The sequence below is a fragment of the Egretta garzetta genome, unplaced genomic scaffold (assembly GCF_000687185.1).
Source record: "Egretta garzetta isolate BGI_Z169 unplaced genomic scaffold, ASM68718v1 scaffold573, whole genome shotgun sequence".
Lineage (NCBI taxonomy): Eukaryota > Metazoa > Chordata > Aves > Pelecaniformes > Ardeidae > Egretta > Egretta garzetta.
The window spans coordinates 1,418,196-1,441,106 of record NW_009259180.1 but is presented as its reverse complement, the minus strand read 5'-3'; the positions used below and the strand labels follow the sequence as shown (position 1 = coordinate 1,441,106).

Here is a 22,911-nt window from a genome sequence, read left to right as displayed (position 1 = left end):
AGGAAATTTAAACTCAGTTAAATGTTGGGGGGGGAGCAGAAATTGATCTCAGCTGCAATACTTCTTATTTTAACACATACATATATCTTTCTGTAAGACATATTGAGGTGGGAGGGGGAATGGAACAACTCCATTGTTGTTCAGCTTTACTACTGCACAAATATAGTTTGAATAGCTTGGAATGAATTTAATATGATTTGCGTAACTTTTCCCAGCCATATGAGGGGCAGGGAGGTGGGGAATCTGGCAGCACAGACACACACAGAGGAGAGAAAGGTAGCTTCCATCAATACTAGTCACCAGGGTGAATCAGCTAGCCACACCCAGGCATTTCTGTTAGTTTAAGACTGGTAAACATGGCATAAAATAGAGACTCGCATAGATGGTCAACAACCACACACAATAGGTAGACTAAGACTTTTCCTTTGAGCTCTTTCATTGACTCTTACTCAGACCCTGCACTCAAAACAGTTTTCATTATTCCTCAACAACCTTCAGGACCCCATCATCCTGCTTCTGTTATACTTTTCCCCCTGCATAGGGCAGTTTTAGTCACACAGCAAGAGTGTGCTACAGAAAGAAGTGAGAGAATTCACACTTAAATTTCTTTAAACACATGGGCTCTCTGGCCAAAGCATGAGAAGGGTATATAAAAAGCAAGCAAAAGAGTCTCTCAAAACCAAAGAGAGAGAGAGAGAGAGAGAGCGCAGTCAAGAAGTAAAACCTTGTTTTGTTCATGATGTAGGTAAAACCATAACAGGCTTGGCCACTTGGTTGAAATATGGGCAACACCTGATCAGGCCACTGCAAAGACAACCATCTTTCACATCAGACCTCCTTCAAGGGGGTCCTACCATTCCTCATCACATCACTGATCTAGCTCATTACACAGCCCTGCTACAACTGAAAGGACATCACAGGAATCTCCAGTGCTGAGTCAGTACTAGGATTAGCTCTACATTACAGTAAGCAAAATTACCAGTTCATATCCTTATTCAATTTTAAATCAATGAGCTTATATTTCAGTCCGCATGGCCACATCACACAGCTACTTGCCTTTTTGTCTTGGGGGTTTAGCTGGTTCATTAGCATAGTCATATTTTCAGTATTCCAGATCCAAGAATTGCTTGTAAAGTATTCTACTAACATCATGGCCTTATGAAGACGTGTTATTGTTTTCATCATCCTACAGTCCAAGGCATGGAATGTACACGTTACAGCGGTAAAGATTAGTTCAAACAAAAAAACCCCAGACAGTAAGATTATAGATTTTTTTACCCTCCAGCCCCCCACCCCTATGTTAACATATCCCATCTTGCTCTGTACCCAAAGCATGTTATATTAGATCAACAGGATGTTTCTGCATATTATTAAAGGGGACTTTGGCTGTCTAATCTTTGTACAGAATGAGAACTTATAGGACAGTCCTTTTTTCCTATTCCTACTTCCCAGTGCAATAGTAAGTTTCTTCCCTAAAAAAAGAAGGGATGGTAAAATGTTGTCTTCTGTTGGTAACTCTTATTTTAGGACACAGACACAGAACACTTTCCACTTCACTGGAATATCTAGCTGTACTGAACAATTTGACTTGAAGAAAGAGTCAAACCATACAGTACAGAATATATGCACATGAAAACTAAGCACGGAAGTAAGTTTCCCTGCTCTTCCTCCATACTGTGCAAGACCAGATCTCTGTAACAAAACAAAATTCGTTTATTATGGACATTAAGAGATCAAGGCTTAACACTACCAGAAATATGGCTTAACCCTACTGCTTCTGCAGCAAAGGGCAGGAAAACATTTAAGGGCAGAGATAGACCATAGTAGACCCTGCTAGTTAGGTGATCAGTTCTATGGTACTTCAAAATATGCAGAAATACCTTCCATCATCCTTTATTATGCAGAGGAAGCAACTCTACAAAACCATCACTTGGAGTACAGAGAAATGATGTTATAAGGATCAATTTGGGCAAGTTTCTCTTTGATCAGACTATATGAAGTGGACCCAAAAAACGTGAGTCATCCGGTCTCTCAGATGCAAAGTTCCCAAATTTATGAAAATTGTTACAGTGCTGGAGACAGTCACTCGATTTTAATAAGTACTAACTAGTAGCACATAACCTAATGCCATTAAATTCCTGCTTTGGGTGCTAGAGGTATTTCCATCTCACAGAACTGCTTCCAACTTGATCCTTATAGCAGGATACACTGATTATTTTAAGCATGGGGGGAGGCAAAAAACCCAGAACAATCCAGCACTACAGAAAGCCATTTCCTGTAAGGTAAGTTTTGTTCAGCAAAGTTCATAGAAGCAATAAAAAAGCATTGATTTTTCTCTGAAAGCTACCTAGATGCATTCATACTTGTAGAAGGGATACAGCACATTGTCCCAGAAACTCTTCTAAATAAAGTATTTTGCATCACATTAGTGTCCCCTACTGTCACTAATAGCTGGCATCTCATTATTTAAGAGAATATCAAAATTGCCTCTTCTTCTTCTCATGAAATGGAGTAATAAATATTGCAGAGACCACTGAAAAAGTATAGTATCTCTAAAGCACAAAAAGCACAAATTTTTTCCTTAAACCCCACAGGAACATACCTACAGAATAAAATGCAGAGTTGTATTCAAATTTTAGTCTGCCAGCTAATTTTATTAGTAGCATTTCTAGATGCTTTCAAACACCAGTTTATAGTTTCACCAGTTGGGCAAGGCAGCAACAGTGGGAGTGGAGTTGAACCACAGTTCCTCTGATTCAAAAATAATTAGGAATACAGACTGTGCATCCAAAACATACCCTGGGCTAACAAGACTGAACTGAGCATGTAAAAAAGCCTAACAGCTAAGTAAAAAAAAAAAAATCAGAAAAGAACTGGGAACATGGAAAGCGAAGATCTCACTGGTCAGATAAGCCAGACAGACCTCATAGCAAAATGGCCTGGATAAAAATAGTGCCAAACAGGATACGATGGCTAAGTGCTTAGACTTTTTGCAGAGGTCTGTCCACTGACAGTCTTAAGATTATTTAACTTAGTTGATTTGCCCCTTTGTGCCTCCTCAATTTTTCTTATGATAACCTGGAAGAGCAGCTGAGTTTTAGTTAGAGTGCTTAGACTGCTACAGTTTAAGAAAACTTGTGCCCCTGCAAAATACTAAATGGTGCTAATGAATATCTGATTAGACAAGTGTAGAATTTGAGCTTGTTACTAGCCACTGACATCAGTTTTCACTCTTTTCTGTAAAAAAGAAACTAAACTAAATTTAAACTTACCTAACAACTAACCTCTGCTGAGAATCTTGCTGTCTCTGCTTATGGATATGGTTTTAGAGCTAAGCTGATTAAAAAACAGAATAAAAAAAAAATATCAAGTGGCTAAAGAGAGTTCTTCTACCACAGCTACAGACTTTTTCCCTCCCTCTAACTCAAACTGGATTTAGTGAATGGCCACAGAACCAGCTGATTCAATTAATCAGTGGAAAATGGGGGTTTTCTTCGTAATGTTAGTTTCTTGATATATTAGCCAAAAGAAACAAATGTCTCCATGTTCTCTCAACTGCTAGATCAGTTACAAAGCTGGCAGAAGAGTATCAACTTTCTTGGTGACAGCTTGTTAGTTTTCACTAAAACAACATGAAACTACACTTTTTTTTTTGAGAAGAAAAAGAAGTATGGTGACAGCCTCTCATATTCAGAGATGTCAGCAATGACTGTCATTTAGCGGACACTTGTGTCGCTCTGGCAGACTAAGTTTATTAACTTCAATGTCACCATATTCCTCCTGCAAATGGGAATACACACACAGCTCAAAACCCAGCATGAATACACATAATGGAACTTTATCTCTCAACCTGAAGTTTTGAAATACACATTTCACATGTTGTTCCAGAGATAGACATTGGATACAAGTCACAAATATCAAAGCCATGTATAACCAGCGAGTATAATATCAAGCATTGCATCACACCTTCTTCCTAAGCTGAAGACAGAAAAAAGTCAGACCTGCTGGTCATCATAAAGAACTGAACATTAGTGGCAGTCAGCAAGTCAGTGCGACAGCATGCAAGACTTCCACCTAGATACGAAGTAGAATTTTGCTTCTACTAGGCAGTCCTTACTGCCATTAACACAGAGTAAGTTACAACAGTTTGAGAACCACACCACAGGATTTAAAAGTTTTAAGGAACAGATAATTCTATTATCCTTAAGCTACAGTGGACATGTTTCTATACCAGACAATTGACAGCAACCTGGCTTAGGGTTATGACTATATTTTGAAGAAGTCTTACTATTGTCTCCATAGTAAAAACAGTTCTGATGCTAAATGCAGACCGATCCTTCAGTGGATCTACAGACTTCCAATCTGCAAGTCTCTGCATAAGCATTAGAGATAGTTAATTATATTTTCTTAAAAAGAAAACTCCTCTAACACACATAAAACAAGCTTTCAAATTTTCATTTGGCTGTAAATTTTGAAGTGTAAGACATACTACTGGAATTCTTATCTTTCCAGCAGTTCTGTGGTTCCTTTAAGTGCACAACTTAAAAGTGCTTTCAAGAGGAAAAATCATATTAATCTATTCAATGAAAGTGTAGTCTTTACTGATTTCTGGTTTGTAAGACAGTAACTATATGAAAGGTGCTTCATGTTAAGTTTTAAGAAGCTTTAAATTTAATGATAGATATGAAATTATGTCCTTTATACCTTCCCACATACATCAACCACACCTTCCCTTCAGCTTTCTAGGAAGCAGTAACCAAAAATGAATTGCTGGAGAAGTCCCTAAATTACAACTTTAAATACACATTCTATTCTTCCAGAGTAATTGGAAAGATCTGCTGGAAGTATATTTTTAAAGACTAAGATCTTAAACATACTGAATTGTTTCTAGATAATATCTGGTTCTGTTGTGCTAAGCACTATGCAAAGTTAAGAGAGAACTGTGCCTTACATTAAAGTTAGACAATTAATAAGCTTTGCTGTGCAACTAAGTATATATGGCAAGCTACTGACAACACTATCCTTAACTTGGATGCTAATGATTATCACCACTATTTATGTAATTGCACAACACTGTAACAGCCTTAAGTATTTAGTATAAAATATTAGCTCTTCATTATGTCAATCCTTAATGTACATGTTCTTTGCAAAAAAAATTAGAATAATTATTATATGCATTGTTTCTTCCTTCCCTTAACTGTTAATGTTATCAGAGAATTGTTAAATTCAAGAACCTCCAACTAGATGCAAAAACAGCAAAAAGATTTCCATCTCACTAAAAACATCACTTCCACAGATGAGGTACAAAAGAATGATTTCATACTGCAGAAAGATTTCAACAAACAAGTTTTCAAAAAACCCTGAACAGGAAGATTTTTAAAGTTGTTATTATTATGAACATGATTTAGTTCTGAAGGGTCGTAGGCCTGATCTATTACTTCCATTTCTTAAAAAATTCTCATTCAATTGCGGTACAATATCCTGATAGTATGACAACAGTGCAGTTAAATCTACACAGGAATTTCATTGCTTAGAGTTTTTCCTACATTGTATGCAATAAAGACCTCAGAAGTGTATTCAGACTCAGCACAGAGAGGGCAGGCTATTGACCACGTGAAGTCAAGTTTGCACAGTATTTGAATTTTCTCGTGCTGATTTTACTACATGTTTACTATATTGCCCACGTTTCTCTGCTAAATTGTGGTGGAAAAGATATTTTTGGTTTAAGCCAGCCCTTCTTCACTCAGAACAGCATTATATTGAGTTTAACAATCTCCAATTACGCTTCCAAGGCTTCAGAATTTTCCTAGTACTTCGAACCTGGTAATTAAAACCATTCTGTCAACTGGACAGAATGACCACAGCAACAGTAGCACATCCCTATAGCATGACTATCTCCAGCCCATCAGTTAAAGCACCTTTCAAAGTACTTTGAGCCAGAAGACTTTTTTTTAGACTCTTTTTTTAGAGTAAAGAGCTCTCTCAAATTTCTTCTATTATTGAAGAAATTATTATGATGAAGCCCATTACAATTTAACACTTCATGTCTTGCTTGCACCTATATATTCATTTGCTTCTAATACTACTATTGCAGACTCCCATTTTTTAAATGCTTAACAAAAAAAAAAAAAAAACCAAAAAAAAAAAGAGAAGAGCACTGTATAATGAAAGATATATTCCTGTAAGTGGGCTGGGTGTCAAGCTTAAAAGCTTTTCTTTCAAGTGCATTTGAGTAACCTTAGTGACTGAATGATAACTTGTTTTAGTTTAATCTCCCACCTTTCCTCCAAACTGGAAGATTTGTGCATGACAGAAAACTCACCCACCCACTGCTATATTAAACTAATCAGGAATACTCATATCAGTAATACTTCACAGGCTAGAAAATATGTATTTAATGTCACCAATCATACTAGTACTGATTAAAGTTCTAAACCCCATCTTTGGACATCAAGTAAGAACTTCAGGAAAAGCAAAAACAAGATTCAACATTCCCAGTGTTATAATATACAACTGCTAAGAGTGTTCTGAACAACATGATTATTCACAGCCTTTATACTCCCACTGGTCAAATACTTAAGACTAGACACCTTTTAAAGACTGACAGGATTCTGGCAGTACTACTTCCTAGCCATTTGAAAGACAGCAGGTTGGCATTTATAGTATAACTGTTTTTCATGAATGATGAAGTCTTCACATCTGTCAGGGAATTTCTATCAGTTTTTATTAATAACAAAATTGCAAAAACTAGGAACTTTTACGTTCAATAGCTTCTTTTGATCTGAAGAGCTTACATCTTTTTAGTGTGAGAAGATTACCATACAGGCACAGCCTCCTGCCACTACTGTTGCTGTGGCTATTATGCTATTGAGTCGGCTTGGAACAACAGAACCCAAGGCAGTTTAGAAGTTTCCTCCCACAAACCACTTACATGTCTTCCTTCTACTGATCCAGTGCCAAGTCTATTACATAACTTTTCCTAGACCTACTAGACCTAGACTACAGGACAAGGAATGAATACTCACTTGTGTTAATACACTGTCACCAGAGTGGAGAATTTTATAGAGTCTGAAGACAAATACTTTTGAAAACATAACATGCAATGAGTTAAGATCATAAGGCTTGGCAAATCTGAAACAAATTGAAGTGACATCTTATATTCCTTCTACATAATTTAGTTTAGCCTATTTAGCAGGGCTATGCTGTTTTCACTGCTTAAGAAGTTAGCCAGATACTAGTGTAAATATTATAAACTGAATAGAATGTTGAGTTGATACAAACCAACACACCAGATCAAGTTGCACCATCTATAGGAATAGCCCGCAATTATTAACGGTCTCCCATTCCATTTTCAGTTTATAACAGCAAAAACAATCTCAGTGCAAGCTACTTCCTAGGGTTCAGTGACTGACTTGGATTCTGATCTGAGGGATATCTTGGACAACATCGTTGAGCTAGTCGTTAATCTCTTAGAAATGCCACCACTGGATTGTTATTGCTTATAGTTAATAAATCTAGATAGCGCCTATGCTATGTCTTCTTTACAAGTCTCCACCACCTTACCAGCAAGATATTTTTAGCCCTGTCCTTCTTACCATCGTTTATGACCTGTCAATCTGAGCAAAAGATCGTGCAAAAATGCAGCCACTGTATGGCTGACTGCAGTCCAATACTGACACAAGAGGGGGTTGGATTTGAAACTAAAGTCAGGGTTCCCTACTGCACCTAACGGACTTATCTTGAAATTCAAATTTATAAGGATCAACATAGTTTGAATATTTATTATTCAAGAACAAACATCACTTGCTATATCTTGTAATTCTGTTTACCTTGACTACTCAAACCCCCAAACTATCCAACAAACACATCCTCAATTTTGCTAGAAAGTTCAAAGTCACTTTGAATTCAAGGACCTGTTCTCAGGGAAAAAAAGCTGAGTTTTAGTCACAAAGCATTCAGGGGAAGAAAAAAAAATATCAATATACATCATAGTGTAAGCATAGCTTTGTTTAAAAGTCAGAGGAACAGACAAGACAGAGCTAGTCACCATTACCTTGGGCTTCTTCCAGTAATCCTGAGGTAGATATCATACAGGAATGCTGGGGCCTTATGGCTTACAGCAATCCAGTACTGATATAAAAGGTGATTGGAAGTTAGATTTACATTGGGCCGTCTGAAGGCCTGTTCGAGAGGATTCCTCTTGAAAGTAGAAATTACATGGTATTCTGAGAAAGAAAAGTTGTGTAACAGCTTTGATAATAACCATGTAAAATTTAATGGTTTTCAAAGTACATTACAGTGTACAATATTTACTTCAGTAGGTTATTTAAATAGCCATCCTAGCTCTTCTACAATCCACAGAAACTAAAACAAAGTCATAAGCTTTTAACCTTAAATACTGTTAAACTGGTTTACTATAATCGAGAGCTCTTTTATGCCTTCATCTTCAGTATCATATTTTATTGTAGCTTCTCTCTTTCTGTTCCTCTTCCCCACCTTAGAAGTTGTTGATTTTAAAAATTCACAGCAATTTCCATTTATATAGCACGTAAAGCTATTTAAACAGTCATCTATATTTCATGAAGAAGGCTATTTTAATCTCTTGTGTGAAGAATAATTTAAAAACAGACTGAGGACTTTGCAGGCATCTGAAGTGCATTTCAAATGACATTTTTAAACAACTTAGCCATATTTAAACATTAAGAAAAAAGCAATTAGGATTGGACTCCTGCTAACACCTGAAAATTCTGTACATGACAGATATGCAGGATCAGTGTCTTAAAAAGTTATGTTGAAATTCACCTCATCTTTGTAATCATCTCTTGTAACTTTATGCTGTCATTATAGATGGTGTTTAAATAACCTGATTCAAATTGGGATATAAATGAAGTCAGCAATTTTCCAAGTCTGGCTGAAGCAATAAGGTTTATAAATACAGACACATATAAAATGGGCAACAGCATGTAAGAAGCATGGAGAAAATAGCCAAAAGAAATAAAATAGATTTAAGTATTTAAGTTAACTGAAGGAAAAAAAATAATCTGAGCTTAAGAACTATTTCTAAAAAATTGAAAGCTAACAAACAGCTTTACCATGCCAGTCAGCTTCTATTGCTATTCATAACAAAAACTATTACAAAGCTTTTGGCATGTCAGTTACGCTCTAGCCAGGATATTTAAGAGCTGAAAATAGGTGGCCATACTTTTCTAAAGATTACTTATCCCTGTACTTGAATAGTTGAAGTCTCATGTAGCTATCCAAAGATTAAAAGAGCCACCTCAACCAACAATTAACTTAAGCCAAACACAAAGAGCTACACAAGTGCAAAACTATTATCATACCTCTCAATTATGCAGATGTATAAAACATCCAATTGTGGGCTATTTATGCATATGTATTTAGTAAAGTTGGCATTAAACCCAACATCACTACTGCTTCTCTGAGCAAACCTTTTCTCTGCACACTATGCACACTCTGAAGGTTAGGTCATGGCAGCATCAAAACAGAAACATCAGTTCTCCCATAGTTTAAGTTGTAACGGAATAAAAAAAAAAATAAATAACAAAATGAAACAGTGATAATGCTACAAAGGGAGAGAAGTAACAATGGAAGAAGATGAAAAAGACAATACACTGCAAAATTGAGAGGTATGGCTTTATACTTGTTTCAACAATAAAAATGCAATATGACCTACTAATTATAGCCAGTGCTTTTATTATTTGGCCTTATTTTTCTATTAAAACTTATGAAAAAAAGAAACACTGCATACCAACTTCACCCCAGTGGAAAGGATTGGTGCCACCTGTAGTACAGTTATATACCATGACATTTCTTGGACTGGAGCGGGGAGAAACAAAAGAACACATTAGAAGACAACCAACCTTTTAAAAATAGAAACAAAAGACATACCCAAAGTTATCCTTTCCCTCAACAGCATAATTTACATAAAGCAGAAGGCATCAGTCCTATGCTAGATTTTTTGCTTCCTATATCATCTTCTAGTATTTTTCTCCTGTAACTATCACATTTCTTTCAGAGAAGGTGTCACCTACATCACTGTAGATTCTATCGATTACAACGTGACTCAGGAAAGAATTTTCAGGCATTGGACAACAGTATCTGTACGTGATGTCTTCCTCTTTGGCATAAGGAAGTTACACTTTGAGGGACTAATGCTGTTGCAACCTTAAATTCCTTCGTCCTGGAGGAATAGCAGGACACTAATTAAAAGTTCCATAGAAGACTGATTTATTACAATACACAAAATCATTTCAAAACATTTAGTACTCTCTATTGTCACCTATTATACCTATTAACTCCAGAATACCAGGCTGCAGCCAGTGCCGTATTGACAACAACGTCTACCGGAACAAGATCTGCTACTGCACTGTTGGAAGCTCTCATTGTTCGAAGAATTCCTTTTCCTGCCTTAAAGAACAAAACAACAAAAACAACAACAAAAAAAAAAAAAAAAAGAGACACAGAAGACCCACCAGTAAAACATATGAAGCTTTGTTGCCTTCCAAGATGAGGAAAAAAATTTAAGCACACTCATTACTTACAGCAATGAAGATACCACTAGGTCCATTGAAGTTATCAATCCATCCCTATTAAGAACAGGGGGAAGGGAAAAAGTTTGATTAGAGTATACTGAAGTCAGCAGTTTCAAGTGGAAAATTTGAAAACTTTCTACAAGTGTATTTTCTTTTTCCCTCCACCCCTTAAAGAGGAGAAATATATTAGTTTCTAAATATTCATGTCTCTAAATTAAGTTCTTCCATAGCAAAATCTGGTGATGCAACAAGTTGCTATGACTCAGACAAGAGATCTACCCACAGATTCACTGGTCCTTCAAAGTGAGATGCTAGCTTGTTTATTTCTTAGTGAATAAACTGCAGGGCATTGTCTGGATAAATATGTTTATGTTGAAAGTATTCAAGTTTACAAGCATTTTTAGACTAGCTTCTAGCAACTCACAGAAAACAGATAAGCAGTTTTGCTATCAATTATTCTTCATTTTTCAAACAGAAAACATTCTTGTTCATCTTTAATGACAGTATTTAGATGCTATATATTTATTGGTTTGACATACACATTGTATGTATTCAAAAAGGTAGGCAAAGTCAATCATATGGATTTTAAGAGCTTGAGACACATTCAGTCTTGAACTGAAGAAGGTATTCCAACACCAATCCCCCATATAGGAGGAAGCATATATGCTATTTATCAATACAGCATACAGTACATAGAGCTTATGGCATCCCCTGCAAAGCCTACAGGGTTTGACTAAAAGAATCAGTCAGAACACCTTTATGTCCTGTGGTCCCTAGTTTTCTTAGTCATCCTTCACAGCTACTGACATACCAAAGCACCTTGAAGAGGGAAAACCAGATGAAGATACACAGAATCATGAGAAAAAGCTAACCATTTATTTCATGCGTGAAATAGCATCTCCCATTGTGATAGAAGTTTATTGTTCTATGATTAGAAGTGATTTACCCCTAAATTTTCCACATAAGAATACTATATTTGGCAGCTTTTGTATCAGAGTTGTTATCAAGAATCAACCAAGCCACAACTTCATAGTCTAAAAGATTTTCCTCTATGAAGGTCACTAGATGAACAGGCTGTCAGTATGTACTACAGTTTACAGGCAAGACGGTCAGGTGAAAACTAAATGACTTACAGGAAAAGGCTCCTTCCAGCTAGCACCAACAATAGATGGCCTTATAATGGCTGTGTTTAATTTTGCACCTTCTTGTTGTACCACATATTCGGCTAAGGCTTTTGTATATATGTAAGTATTAGGTATGTCACCTATCAGTTTAGGAGTAATAACTTTCACTAGGCCATCATCCATCCACCTGAAGAAACAAAATAAGAGGCAAGTGTAAATTACTGCATGCTGCTTCACTGGGGGAAGGGGCAAAAGCAATACATAAAAAGGATAACCAGACAAATAAAAAATACTTCAGAAAGTAAAATAAAAACCCTATCTCTTCTTCAAAACACCACCTAAGACAAAAAAAAAAAAAAAAAAAAAACCTCAAAACCCACACTAAAACCACAAAAGCATTAGCATTCCCCTAGAAGCTGCATAAGCCCAGAGGAACAAGAAATTCTGTGAAGAAATTTAGCCAGTAATAAGAACCTCAGTTCTGTATTTCGTGTTTCTGCAACCCCAGTATCTAACAATAAGCTAGTACACTTTAAGTCACAGCTTGATTTTCAGAATTTAACACCAACTCACACTGAAGTTAGCATGTCACATACTTTTTTTCTACTTTACAACTTCCAGCTGTTTAAAACATTTCCACAAGCATTTGCATATCAAACAATAGATGTTTGCTGACAGCTTATACTGCACAACTTTAACACCACATAGCCTCCTAAAATACCATTCAGAAGAATGTAAGTGTTAGGGTTTTTCTGCTTATTTCAACTGAAAGCCAATGCCAGAGGCCAGAAAAATCAAGTTTAATAGAGCCTGTCTATTATTCTTTTTGATTATACACTACTATTTAAATTAAGGCGGCAACTGCGTATGTAGAACCCTTCTGAAAAGGGACCTTAAGGAAGAATGTTATATTTGAGATCCTACAGCAAGCAGTACAGTTAGGTTGGTTTAAGGACACTACTACCAACGTACAGAAGACTGTTTATATTGACTTTATGCTCATTTTGTTTCAAATTAAGCCATAAAACCTAAACATTTGAAAGTAAATGCCAAGAACAAAACAAAACAAAAAAACCTTTCACCAGAACATGTGCACAGTTCCAAAAGTATTTTGGAACTATTTCATAGGGTGTACTGTAGAAAGCAAGTATGTTTATGAACTTGTTAAATAGTCAATCTTTTTTTGTTTCTTTTGTTGGTAAAGTTACCATGATTTTTTTTTCTCCTTTAAAGAAAAAGGGATACAGACTCAAATGAAAACAAGTTTCTCAGTAAAATAGAGGGGGATGGCATATTCAGTGTTCACTGAAAGAAGCATGTTGCCATTTACTTTTTTGCCCAGGTTATTCATTTATTACACATCAACTATAGAACAAGTAGTACATTCCTTTACAATAACCCTACTTCTACAAATTAAGTTCTCAAACGTGAAGTGCAAACACAGCAAGTTAGCATTTGGGACACAAGCACACTGCCCCAGGTGATGCCACTGGAAAGGAGTCCCAGCTGCATTATAAGCGTCACCTCCACCTTTATGGCATTGCAATCCCACACCTCTGAAGCAAACCAGGCCACTATGTTTCTCCCCTTAATTTAGTTAAGTCTTGCAATTTCATCTTGCTTCCCAATTCATTCAGCAGTTTGTATTTAAAATTGTAGTAATCTTCAGTCATAGCACACAAGCGCAACAGAGGTGCGCCTCTTGAACTATGGCTGCTTCGCTGTTCTCTACTTCAAAACAGGTCTTGGACTTTAATTTGCCTCAGCCACGTAAGTGGAATTTAGCCAACGTTATTATTCTTACTCACCAATGTCCTGTTACAATCAAAGCTGACATGCATCAGACTGTCTCCATGATATGAATTGGGGTGGGAAGAGGGATAGAAAAGCCCAGAAGGGGACACAAATCTGTTTCTATGTGTCTCAGTCAGCTGTTGGCTAGAGAGATCACTCTTGTGTAAGTTTACAAAAGCTTTCCCTCATTGCCATGAGTTCTAAAATACAGACAACTGTCCAAGCCCAAACCAAGCAGTTTAATTTATATTTATCCTGCTTGTGAAAAGACACACAAAAATATGACTATTTCAGAATATCTCATTTGAAAGTATATTTAAAGTCAACATTATAAAACCAGGTCAGCTCAATGTGCAATCTAGGTAATAGCTCATTTGTTTTTAATGTTAGTGCTCTTCCATCTACAATAACAAGTTAAAGAAGATATTTTACTTCTTAATTAGTTATTTTTGGTTCCATACCTCTCTTACAAGGGGTGATATTTTATATTACGGGAAAGAAGGGAGAGACTGATTTAGAGAGAAGATTATTATTTATTACACTACACTTGACTTATCCCATATTTGCCACCTGTTTCAGTTATTGTTTGACAGCTACTAAATAAGACCTCAGGACAGCTAATATACGTAGAAAATAAAACGTAGAATGAGTAATTTTTTTCCCCCAGTAATGCCCAAATCAAGACTAAAAAGGTACAGAAACAGATTTTTAACGTTTGTAGTGTTTCTGAGCAGTTAAGTAATATTTCAGTATCTCAGACTGATCTGGCTATGGCATTTAGGTGAATGTAGTGGAGGCTGCTGTTAAAGGGGACTGTCTTGTTTTTATCCCTTTCCTTCATGATGCCTGCGCTAACATACTTGTAACAGCACAGCTTTTTTGTTTGTACTAGCTCCTGATTCAGCTCATCATACAGCTGAAAAACTGCCACTCTCGGCATATAGGAGGCATCATGAATAGATATGCGCATCCCCCTCCTTCAGTACTACTCCACACCTAGCTCAGCTGACAGGGACCATAAAACCTTAGCCCATCTCCTTTACAGAAAAGGGAAGTGTCAGCCAAGTTGTCAGACTTAGAGGACAGCATAAGCTAATTTCTTCATCTTTCAGGTTGCTAAACATTTTTGGTACTTCATTTGGTGCTTCATTACTAGAAAGCAAGTGGTTACAGATTACTGAAGTAGCTTCATAAAACATAATACATACTCAAGAGAATCTATCAGTTTCCTGGGATCAACAGGAGGTGGATAAACTACTTCCTCAATCTGTTTTCGATTGCAATATGCAAAGGCAGTTGAAACGTGCGTGAACACTTCCAGATTCTTCATTCGCTGTGCCAAGAAGAGGAGCTGTTGTGTGGCAGCCACATTTAACTGAACAGCATCTCTGTTGATTAAACAGAAATTGGATTAGCAGAAAGCAAGGCAAGAACAAGCAAAAAGAAATAACTAGTCAATTAATTCCTAAATGCTTCAGTAATGGGTATACAGAATATTCCTAAACACCCCATCCTCCTCAAAAAAGCATCATAGACAGTATCCTAAATTTCTACTCAAAACAATATGCCACGGTCTTAATCTAGAACATCTCTCAATGTTCAGGATAATTTTCCTAAGTTTTACCCTGTCCTTATTGTCATCCTCACAACCCATTAATAGTGGGAAAGTCAGCATACCTTTAAGCTCCTCAAGCTAAATCCCAATCCTACATTTTTAATAAAATGTTAAGGAAATAATATACCTAGCTGCCACATGAGATGCATACCAGTTTTAACAGCATCTCTGAACTTCCTAGTTCAACTTGAGTTAGGTCAACAGCTCAGAAGGAAGGCTCAGAAGGCTAGTAAATTGGCGACTGGCATCTTCTTGTAGGACAGCACAAGGCTCAATAGCTCAACAGGATTACTGAAGGGGGCAGGGAAGGAGGCAAAAGGAAAGCCACCAAGAACCACACTTTCATCCTCCAACTTCATTGCTACTCATTAAGATAGAGTCATTATATTAAGGACACTGTAGGAGAGCAGGTATATCTCTACAATTCCCACCAGAACACAGCTTACTGACCTTCTTAATGAAGGACTTTCTGAAGACATGGAGAAAGCTGAGCAATATTTAATCTGTTTGTTCATCAGGTAGAGAGCAAGTGCTAGAACTTTAGAACTTTCCCCATGTACAGTTTTGTCAAAAAGTTATCCGCTGAAAATGTGCATTCCCCTTCTAACAAGGAAGGCCAAAGGAATAGTTTGTGTTCCTTATTACACACAAGGAAAAAAAAGCCCTAACATTACTGGTGAGCACAGTACATATAGCTACAGCTTATTCATATCCTTTCTAGCCGTCCCAGAAATCAGAACAACACATGATGTTAGGAAGACTCAGAATAGCAACATGTTCCCTAGTCTCTTCAGCAGCTTCTCTTCAAAATGACTTCCGAAATCCAGGCAGAGGGATTTAGTTTAAAAAAAACCAAACAAAAAACAAAAAACAAAAAAAACACCTCACACCAACCAAAAAAACCCCAAGGAAAAACCCCCACACCAAACACATAAAACCTAAGGGGCCTGTAACAAAAGTACAGAAATAATTTACTTAGTTTTTAAGTGCTAATAATGGATTTGTCTTTTTGCCTAAAGCTTTAAAAAGATACAAACTTTTCCATGTTGAGTAGTGTAATTATAAACTCTGGCAAAGCAGGTTTAAATAGTATGCCTCCATCTTTCCAAGAAGAGAAATGAAAAGCCAACAGCTTAAGATAAGTTTTAGAGAAAAGATTATTACCTGAAGGGGCATCATGAATTGACCAAGCACACAAGACATCAGAGTACATGAAGTAGCCTGACAGTCTGAATATTTGCAAGATTGTGGAGACACCCGATTTATCCCCTCCCTTTGAGTACCATTGGTTTACCAGAGCATACAGAACTGTAGACTTACCTTAGTGTTTCATTGAATCTGACTGTAGCAGCACAATGAAATATAATATTAATGCATTCTATAAGTTCTTCCTTGATTGATTCACTAAGGTCCAGTTCAGGCTGTGTAAGTTCGCTCGTAATGACTATTATTTTTGCTCTGAAGTCTGGCTGCTCATCTCTCAACCTGTCAAAAAGCTGCCAAAAAAACAGGACTAAAAATTCAAACTAATAGCCAGTGAAGATAACAGGTACATGTTTCATTTAAGTGAAGAAAACCCCCACATCTTCTGCCTATACAGAGTTATACTGATGATCTTGAGAAGCAAGGAAGTTCGGAAAGTGCATTAGGAATACTACAACATGTTACTGACTTCCCATGAACACATTCAGCAATGAAGCTGTGCGCACTTTATCCCATATAGTGAAAGCAGCATTGCATGTGTTGTACAGAAGGTAATAAGACTTCAATTTGCACTTAAATTTTTTTTTAACACTCACCGCTATCCTTAAAACCAGATCTCTATCAATATCACAAGAAAGAAGGAATAGTCTCTGTTAGATACCAGGACTCAAAGAAATCTTAAGTGGCAGTCTACATACTATAATCTCTTTTTCTTTCAACAGAAGGAAAAGTCTGCCCACTTCCTAAGCTTGGTAATAACTATTCAAATCCTCACAGACTTGCACAAGTCATGCTGGTTTTTAGGTCTAGAAAGCTTTCATCAAGCTTCAAAAAATGTCCAGTGAGTCAGGGAATTCTCTCCTGGAATTATGCCAGTTTGGGGGAACTTCCAGATGAAAAAATTTTTTCTCTGGCTAGTTAAAAGAAAAAGGCAGGGTTAAAGGTTGTGTACCATGTTAGAACATCTGACCAGGTCTTATCAAATTGCTATTCAACTACTCTCACTGAAAAAAAAAAAAAAAAAATCTCATCCATATTATATTCCATCATATATTCTCCTCATAATTAACTGGGTTCTAACCATGTGGCTTAACACACACAGATAAAAATTCTTGCCTCACCTTATTTACACTCATTAGTACACAAGCTTTCTTGAGCAAAATAGTACTGTGGGAATAAAATACACTTGAAGTTTCACCAGATCAGACCCCTCTTCTTGATTGTACAGGGGATGATACCTTAGCAACTGCTTTAATACAAGTTAATTAAAATGTATTAAAAGTACAGCAGTACCTTTTTTCTCTCCAAGCATGCAGTTTTACTGAACGCAAATAGTTAAAAGACATTTCCTTACAGAATGAAGTCAACTAATTTTCAACTATAAGTTAAGTCACCTTAAGTAAGTACAGTTTCATGACTCTTAAGGCAATACAAGTCTGTACTGCTACCAAACAAATTGATCCCTCTAACTTCATTTCCATGTTGCTTCTCCTTTACTGGCAATAGCAAGTAGCCTGATTGCTGCATGAGTGTACACACTTGCAGCTGAAAAAATAGGGGGATTTGTAGATATTTTTTCAGCTCAGCTGTGAGCTAATGCAGCTCACTGTGTGGCCACCTAAAGTAGCAGTGGTAGTGCTATAGTAAGAACATGGGACATCTCCGGTGACAGAGGTCTTGATTTCCCAAACATGAAGCTTCACGTTAAAGGACAAAGGTGCCAACACAGCATTTAAGGCCTCTGCAATTCTTAGTTCATATGGTACAGCAAACAGTGCTTGCCTAAGGGCAGGAAGCCTTTTGTCATTTTGAAAATAAATCTGCTGTGTTTTTAGTTGGAATGATGATGCCTGCCTCCAGGGAACTGAAGCAACTATCTTTTAACCACATTCATGTGTGGTACACATTATAATAGAAAAGCAGTCCCGTGGTTAAGCACATAAACAAAGAACCAGTTTGATACTTTTAGTTTGTACGTTGTATCCGTTCTGCCCCTTTTCACGTCCATAGCCCTACATTATTCCTACATACCTCATACTAGCACTGACACCAGTATATAGCGGAACAAGAACAAACACCTAGAGCACATGCACTACATATGGCAAATTATCAGAGGAATTAGATATCTGAAGTCCAAACCTCAACAATTTTAGCTATTTGCAGCTCAATTTCTTTTAATTATCACATTTACCCATTGCAATTTTGAACTCTTCAATGTCCAAGACCTCTGTAGAACACTTAACGAGCCCATCCAAATTGTGAAAAATTACTGGCAGGGCCCTTGTAAGTGGACAACTTAAGACAACATATCCTATTAAAAATTTTCATAGTCTTTCAGAGGAATCTTTATTACATGGATGCCAATTAAACAATACACTTTTAATCTGTCTCACCATGTGATGAGGACAGAACAAGCATCTTGCCCTTTCTTGCCCTTGCATAGAAGTCCAACACCGTCTCTTTATGCTCTCACTCTAGGGACTAAGATGTAGGACTACCTCAAGCAGCAGTCCTCCTTACCAGGACGTCTGTTGTGAAGCTGTTTCAGCAATAAGCACTCACTAAGACTCATAAAACACATCAGATGGTACCAATTCCTGCCGAGGTAACACTGTAACCAGAAGATTTGGACCCAGACTGAAAAGCCTTTTACAACATGCGAGTTTCCCAAAAGCTATACTGAAGCTTACGTCTTACTGAAGTTTAAGTCGGCCTTACTGCTACTCTCCCCCTGCCTGAATATCCCCCACTTTTTATTTGGGTAATAGTGTATATGAAAAGGGGACTGAGAAACTTTTTCTCCTTTCTCATCTCAGAGCTTAGTCTTTTCCTTGTTTCAGGGAGTGACAAACTGAGGGTTTTATGTAGAGAGAACTTGTGACTTGATTTTAAGACAGAACCCCACTGTAACTCATTCTGCTGCATTCTATGACAGTGCACAGGACTGCAAGCAGATGCTTTTGAGCAATGAGCTGGAGTTTTGACATGGTTACAGAAAACAGTTTACTAGGAACACAGCCATCCTCACGTCTGCTGTAATCTTAACTAGTCAAGAGTTGTAGAAATTCATTGCCTTACTTTAAAACAACTTACCCCTCCCTAGCCTAAGTGCATTCACGCTTTCTTATGGATTCCCTTTAAGCATCTTCTAAGCACACACTGTGTAGAGACTACATTGCATCTCAACATATTTCCTAAGCCTGAAAAATTAAACTGCCAACTCCCATGTCCCATTAAGAGAAAGACCTGGATAGAAATAAACTCTGCTTTAGCAAAGTTCGTGCTAGACATCTTTCCCCTTCCTGTTCATCCTTCTCATCATAAACGGGATAGTCTGTATGGGCAACATTGACAGATGGTTCTGCATGCAGTAAGAATGCCCAGCCTACCTCACCAGAATATTAAGGATTATAATGAGTCTTTTCAGGAGGAAAGTATCCCACCCAGCACACAAAGAAAATTGTTTAGATAACTACTTTGATACTTCCACAGCACAGAATTTCAGTGCCGTGCCTTTGTTGTCACAGGTTTACAGTAATCTGTATGACTAATAGAAATCTGTAATAGAATCTATTAAGACAAACATTTATGTTCTGTTTACAAACAAAAGCTATTTAAACAACCTGTTAGATCACATATTCCTGCTTACTCTTAGATCCAATAGTGCATTCAAGAAAGAGGAAGTGCCAAGCCTCATCTTACAGAAAAGAAAATAAGGCAGAAGGAGAAAAAGTGACTTGCTCGAGATCTAAAGAAGAGACTCAATCCCATCTTACAACTCCCAGTCCACACCACCTCTTGCGCTTAATTATACATTCTCTTAACAAGTTTAAATTCAGGCGTTTTACTTCTCAGTACTGCATTACAGCTGAACATCCTCCTCCTGAATTAAATACAGGATAATTTTCCACCACCAGCTTTGCTAGACACTAACAGCTTGAAAACCAGTCATAGAAGCACTGCCAGGTCTTGGATTTTATATTTCTGTTAGAAAAAAACACATTTAACAACAGTATTTTTCTTCAAGACAAACCAAAGTTGTTCTCAAATCGAAATAGGAACATTATTAAAAAAGTACAAAAATGTACTTTGTGAGCATATGACACATACCTTACAGCTGGTAATTTCTTCTACTCGTGCTTCAGGTGTCTGCCCTGCTTTGTGTCTTACCAATACATACACTGCTTTCACTTTAGGACAAGATCTGAGCAGCTTTTCCAGAAGCACTTTTCCCACAAAGCCTGTAGCTCCTGTCAGGAGGACGTTCTTTCCTTCATAGTATTCAGGGATGGAAACCATTATGACCTTAATAAAAGTTGAAGACAAAAGTATATTAAAGAACTTCTAGGAGTTCAGATTTGCAGAATATATAAATAAACGGCACAGATGCAAACATTCAACCTCATACCTGAAAGAAATGCTTACAGCTATTTTTTACCTATAGCCTGTACTTAAAGATGTCTTTTTTAACCACATTCCAAAGGAGTCCCACAGGGTCACTATAGTCATCCCAGATCTTCTTGTAAACTGCCCCTGTTAACAGTGTCTTAAGGAATTAGACACCCACTCAGTCTAGGAAAACAGCTCAACTTCAGTCTATTTTTATCTCTATGTGCATAGTCCTTTACCACTCTAAGTGGCTGTTCCATGTAAATTAAAGGTCATATCATTAAAATATAATCACAAGTAGATACTTCAAATATGTTGACAGAAGACAGGGAGCCAGGCATCTGCCAGTTGCTGACCCTGGTATTTTGCCTGTGTCAGCCGAGTCCCCTGTCCCCCCTACAAACATTGCTAGGACAGAGAGAAGGTAAAGCCAGTTTCTTGCTATGAGACCTGCTGGTTCTACATTGATTACCAAAAAAAGCATACAGTTTCACAGATGATACAGGTTTCCAACCTTTTCATCAATCAAGTATTTTTTTTCCCCAAATAAGTGCTTAGAATTCTCACACAAACCAAAGATTCAAGTTAGTCACAAATATGCCTCCTAATGAAACAAAGGACAAGGGATTGTTAGTCAAAACCAGCACAAAGTGTTGTAGGTGTTGCTTCAGTTAGGAAGTTAACTATGAGAATTATTATTTCTTTCCCCTCCTTAATCAACTGCTTGGAGATTATGTCTAATTCTAGAAACTGGAAGACTGTCTAAGGACAAATACACTGCTATTTTTTACACTGATGTGGTCTTTGGACTGTGACCCTTGTGACCTTTAGAACTCAAACTGTGCCTCAAGCTAACTTTGAGCCATTCTGTTAAGTCCGATATAGCAACATCTTTACTGCAACAGCTTACTTACTGGGATTGTGAGGGACCTGCCTAGAAGCACCAAATTTGAATCAAGGGTAAAAACCTTGTATTGATCTAGATGTGAACGAAGAAAAGTCCAAAAAGCAGCAGCTTATGTTTTGCCCTACTAGAAGGATGGGTTATCTCAACTCCAGGAAAGGTAAAGAATGTTGCCATTCTCCACCTACCTTTCCCTGCCTTCTCTGAGAATGCATCTCCACATGCCAGTTAGCATAGCATTGTTGGCAACTCCTAATTTCAAGCTCAGAAGGGACTGATCTCACAGGTACGATATGTTGCCTGTGTTACTATTTGAAGTTATTTATGGCAGCAAATTACAGAACTACCTCATAACTGTGATTTTAAACAAAAAAAAAAAGTTAAGACATAGATGTGGTTTCCAGTGGAAATTTAGTTTGGCCTCTAAAAGGCTGGAGTAGGTCCAGAAAAAGATACCTACCTTGCAACATAGCAAAATCAAATTTAGCATTTTAAGGTTAATATTTAAGTGTCAGCAATCATTTTATCTAGTTTTAGACTGCCACTTCTTGCACGTCTGCAATAGCTGAATTGTAGCTATTAACCAGCAATACATATTTTCACCAGTTGTCCAATGACCCATTAACAGCTACCTCTTCAAACACGCAGACAGGTAACTCCTACCAAACACAAAATTGTCTAATGCACATTTTGGAGTATCTGAATCCCTGTATTGCAGATACTTTGAGCTAGTAAGTAATAACAGTCAAGAAAAAGAAACCTGACAGTTAAAAGGATTAATAAGAGTTCTGTAAAGGACTCTTGCTCTAGCACGGGGATGATCAAAATTACCAAATGACTTGTAGGGATAAGCAGCCTTTGGCAGAGGAAGCTTCTAGTAGGCTGCTACAAAGAAACTAATGCCAGGATACTTCCGAATTCACAGGTTCAGGACTAAACCAACGGTGACACTTTGAAGATACTGCTTGTTTGAAGGGTGCTGTCCTTTGATACCTCAAGATCTCCTAAGCAATTCAGTAAAAAAAAAAAACCAAACACCACACAAAAGCAACATACCACCCCAACTCCAGGATCCTAGCCAACATTCCCAATCCTGTAAAAAAATTCTAGTGTCGAAGGCTGAGCAAGTGCTATTATGGAACAAACAACGGCAGCTCTGTTTGCCTTCAGAGCTACTGCAGCAGTATTTAACTCATTGCTTCAAACAGAGGTCTCTGACTCTCAAAAGAAGAACAATTCTGTTTTTAACAGGAAAAAAGATCAATTCTCAGATTTGTCCCAAGATCGAGATGCTTAAAGATTTGCCTTCCAAGTGCCAGGAAAGCCTGC

General features: G+C 37.2%; 1 protein-coding gene across 1 annotated transcript in view; it reads right to left on the bottom strand.

Moving 5' to 3' along the window:
• FAR1 (fatty acyl-CoA reductase 1) overlaps positions 1-22,911 on the bottom strand; it is a 28,450-nt gene that overhangs the window by 4,918 nt on the left and 621 nt on the right. Inside the window, exons 2-10 of the mRNA XM_009635658.2 lie at positions 20,400-20,594; positions 16,407-16,582; positions 14,680-14,859; positions 11,687-11,864; positions 10,563-10,607; positions 10,310-10,428; positions 9,770-9,837; positions 8,054-8,225; positions 1,057-1,186 (exon numbers count right to left, since the gene is read on the bottom strand). Of these exons, the coding sequence (XP_009633953.1) occupies positions 1,057-1,186; positions 8,054-8,225; positions 9,770-9,837; positions 10,310-10,428; positions 10,563-10,607; positions 11,687-11,864; positions 14,680-14,859; positions 16,407-16,582; positions 20,400-20,588 (1,257 nt within the window). The 5' untranslated portion in view covers positions 20,589-20,594. The remainder of the gene's footprint in view (positions 1-1,056; positions 1,187-8,053; positions 8,226-9,769; positions 9,838-10,309; positions 10,429-10,562; positions 10,608-11,686; positions 11,865-14,679; positions 14,860-16,406; positions 16,583-20,399; positions 20,595-22,911) is intronic.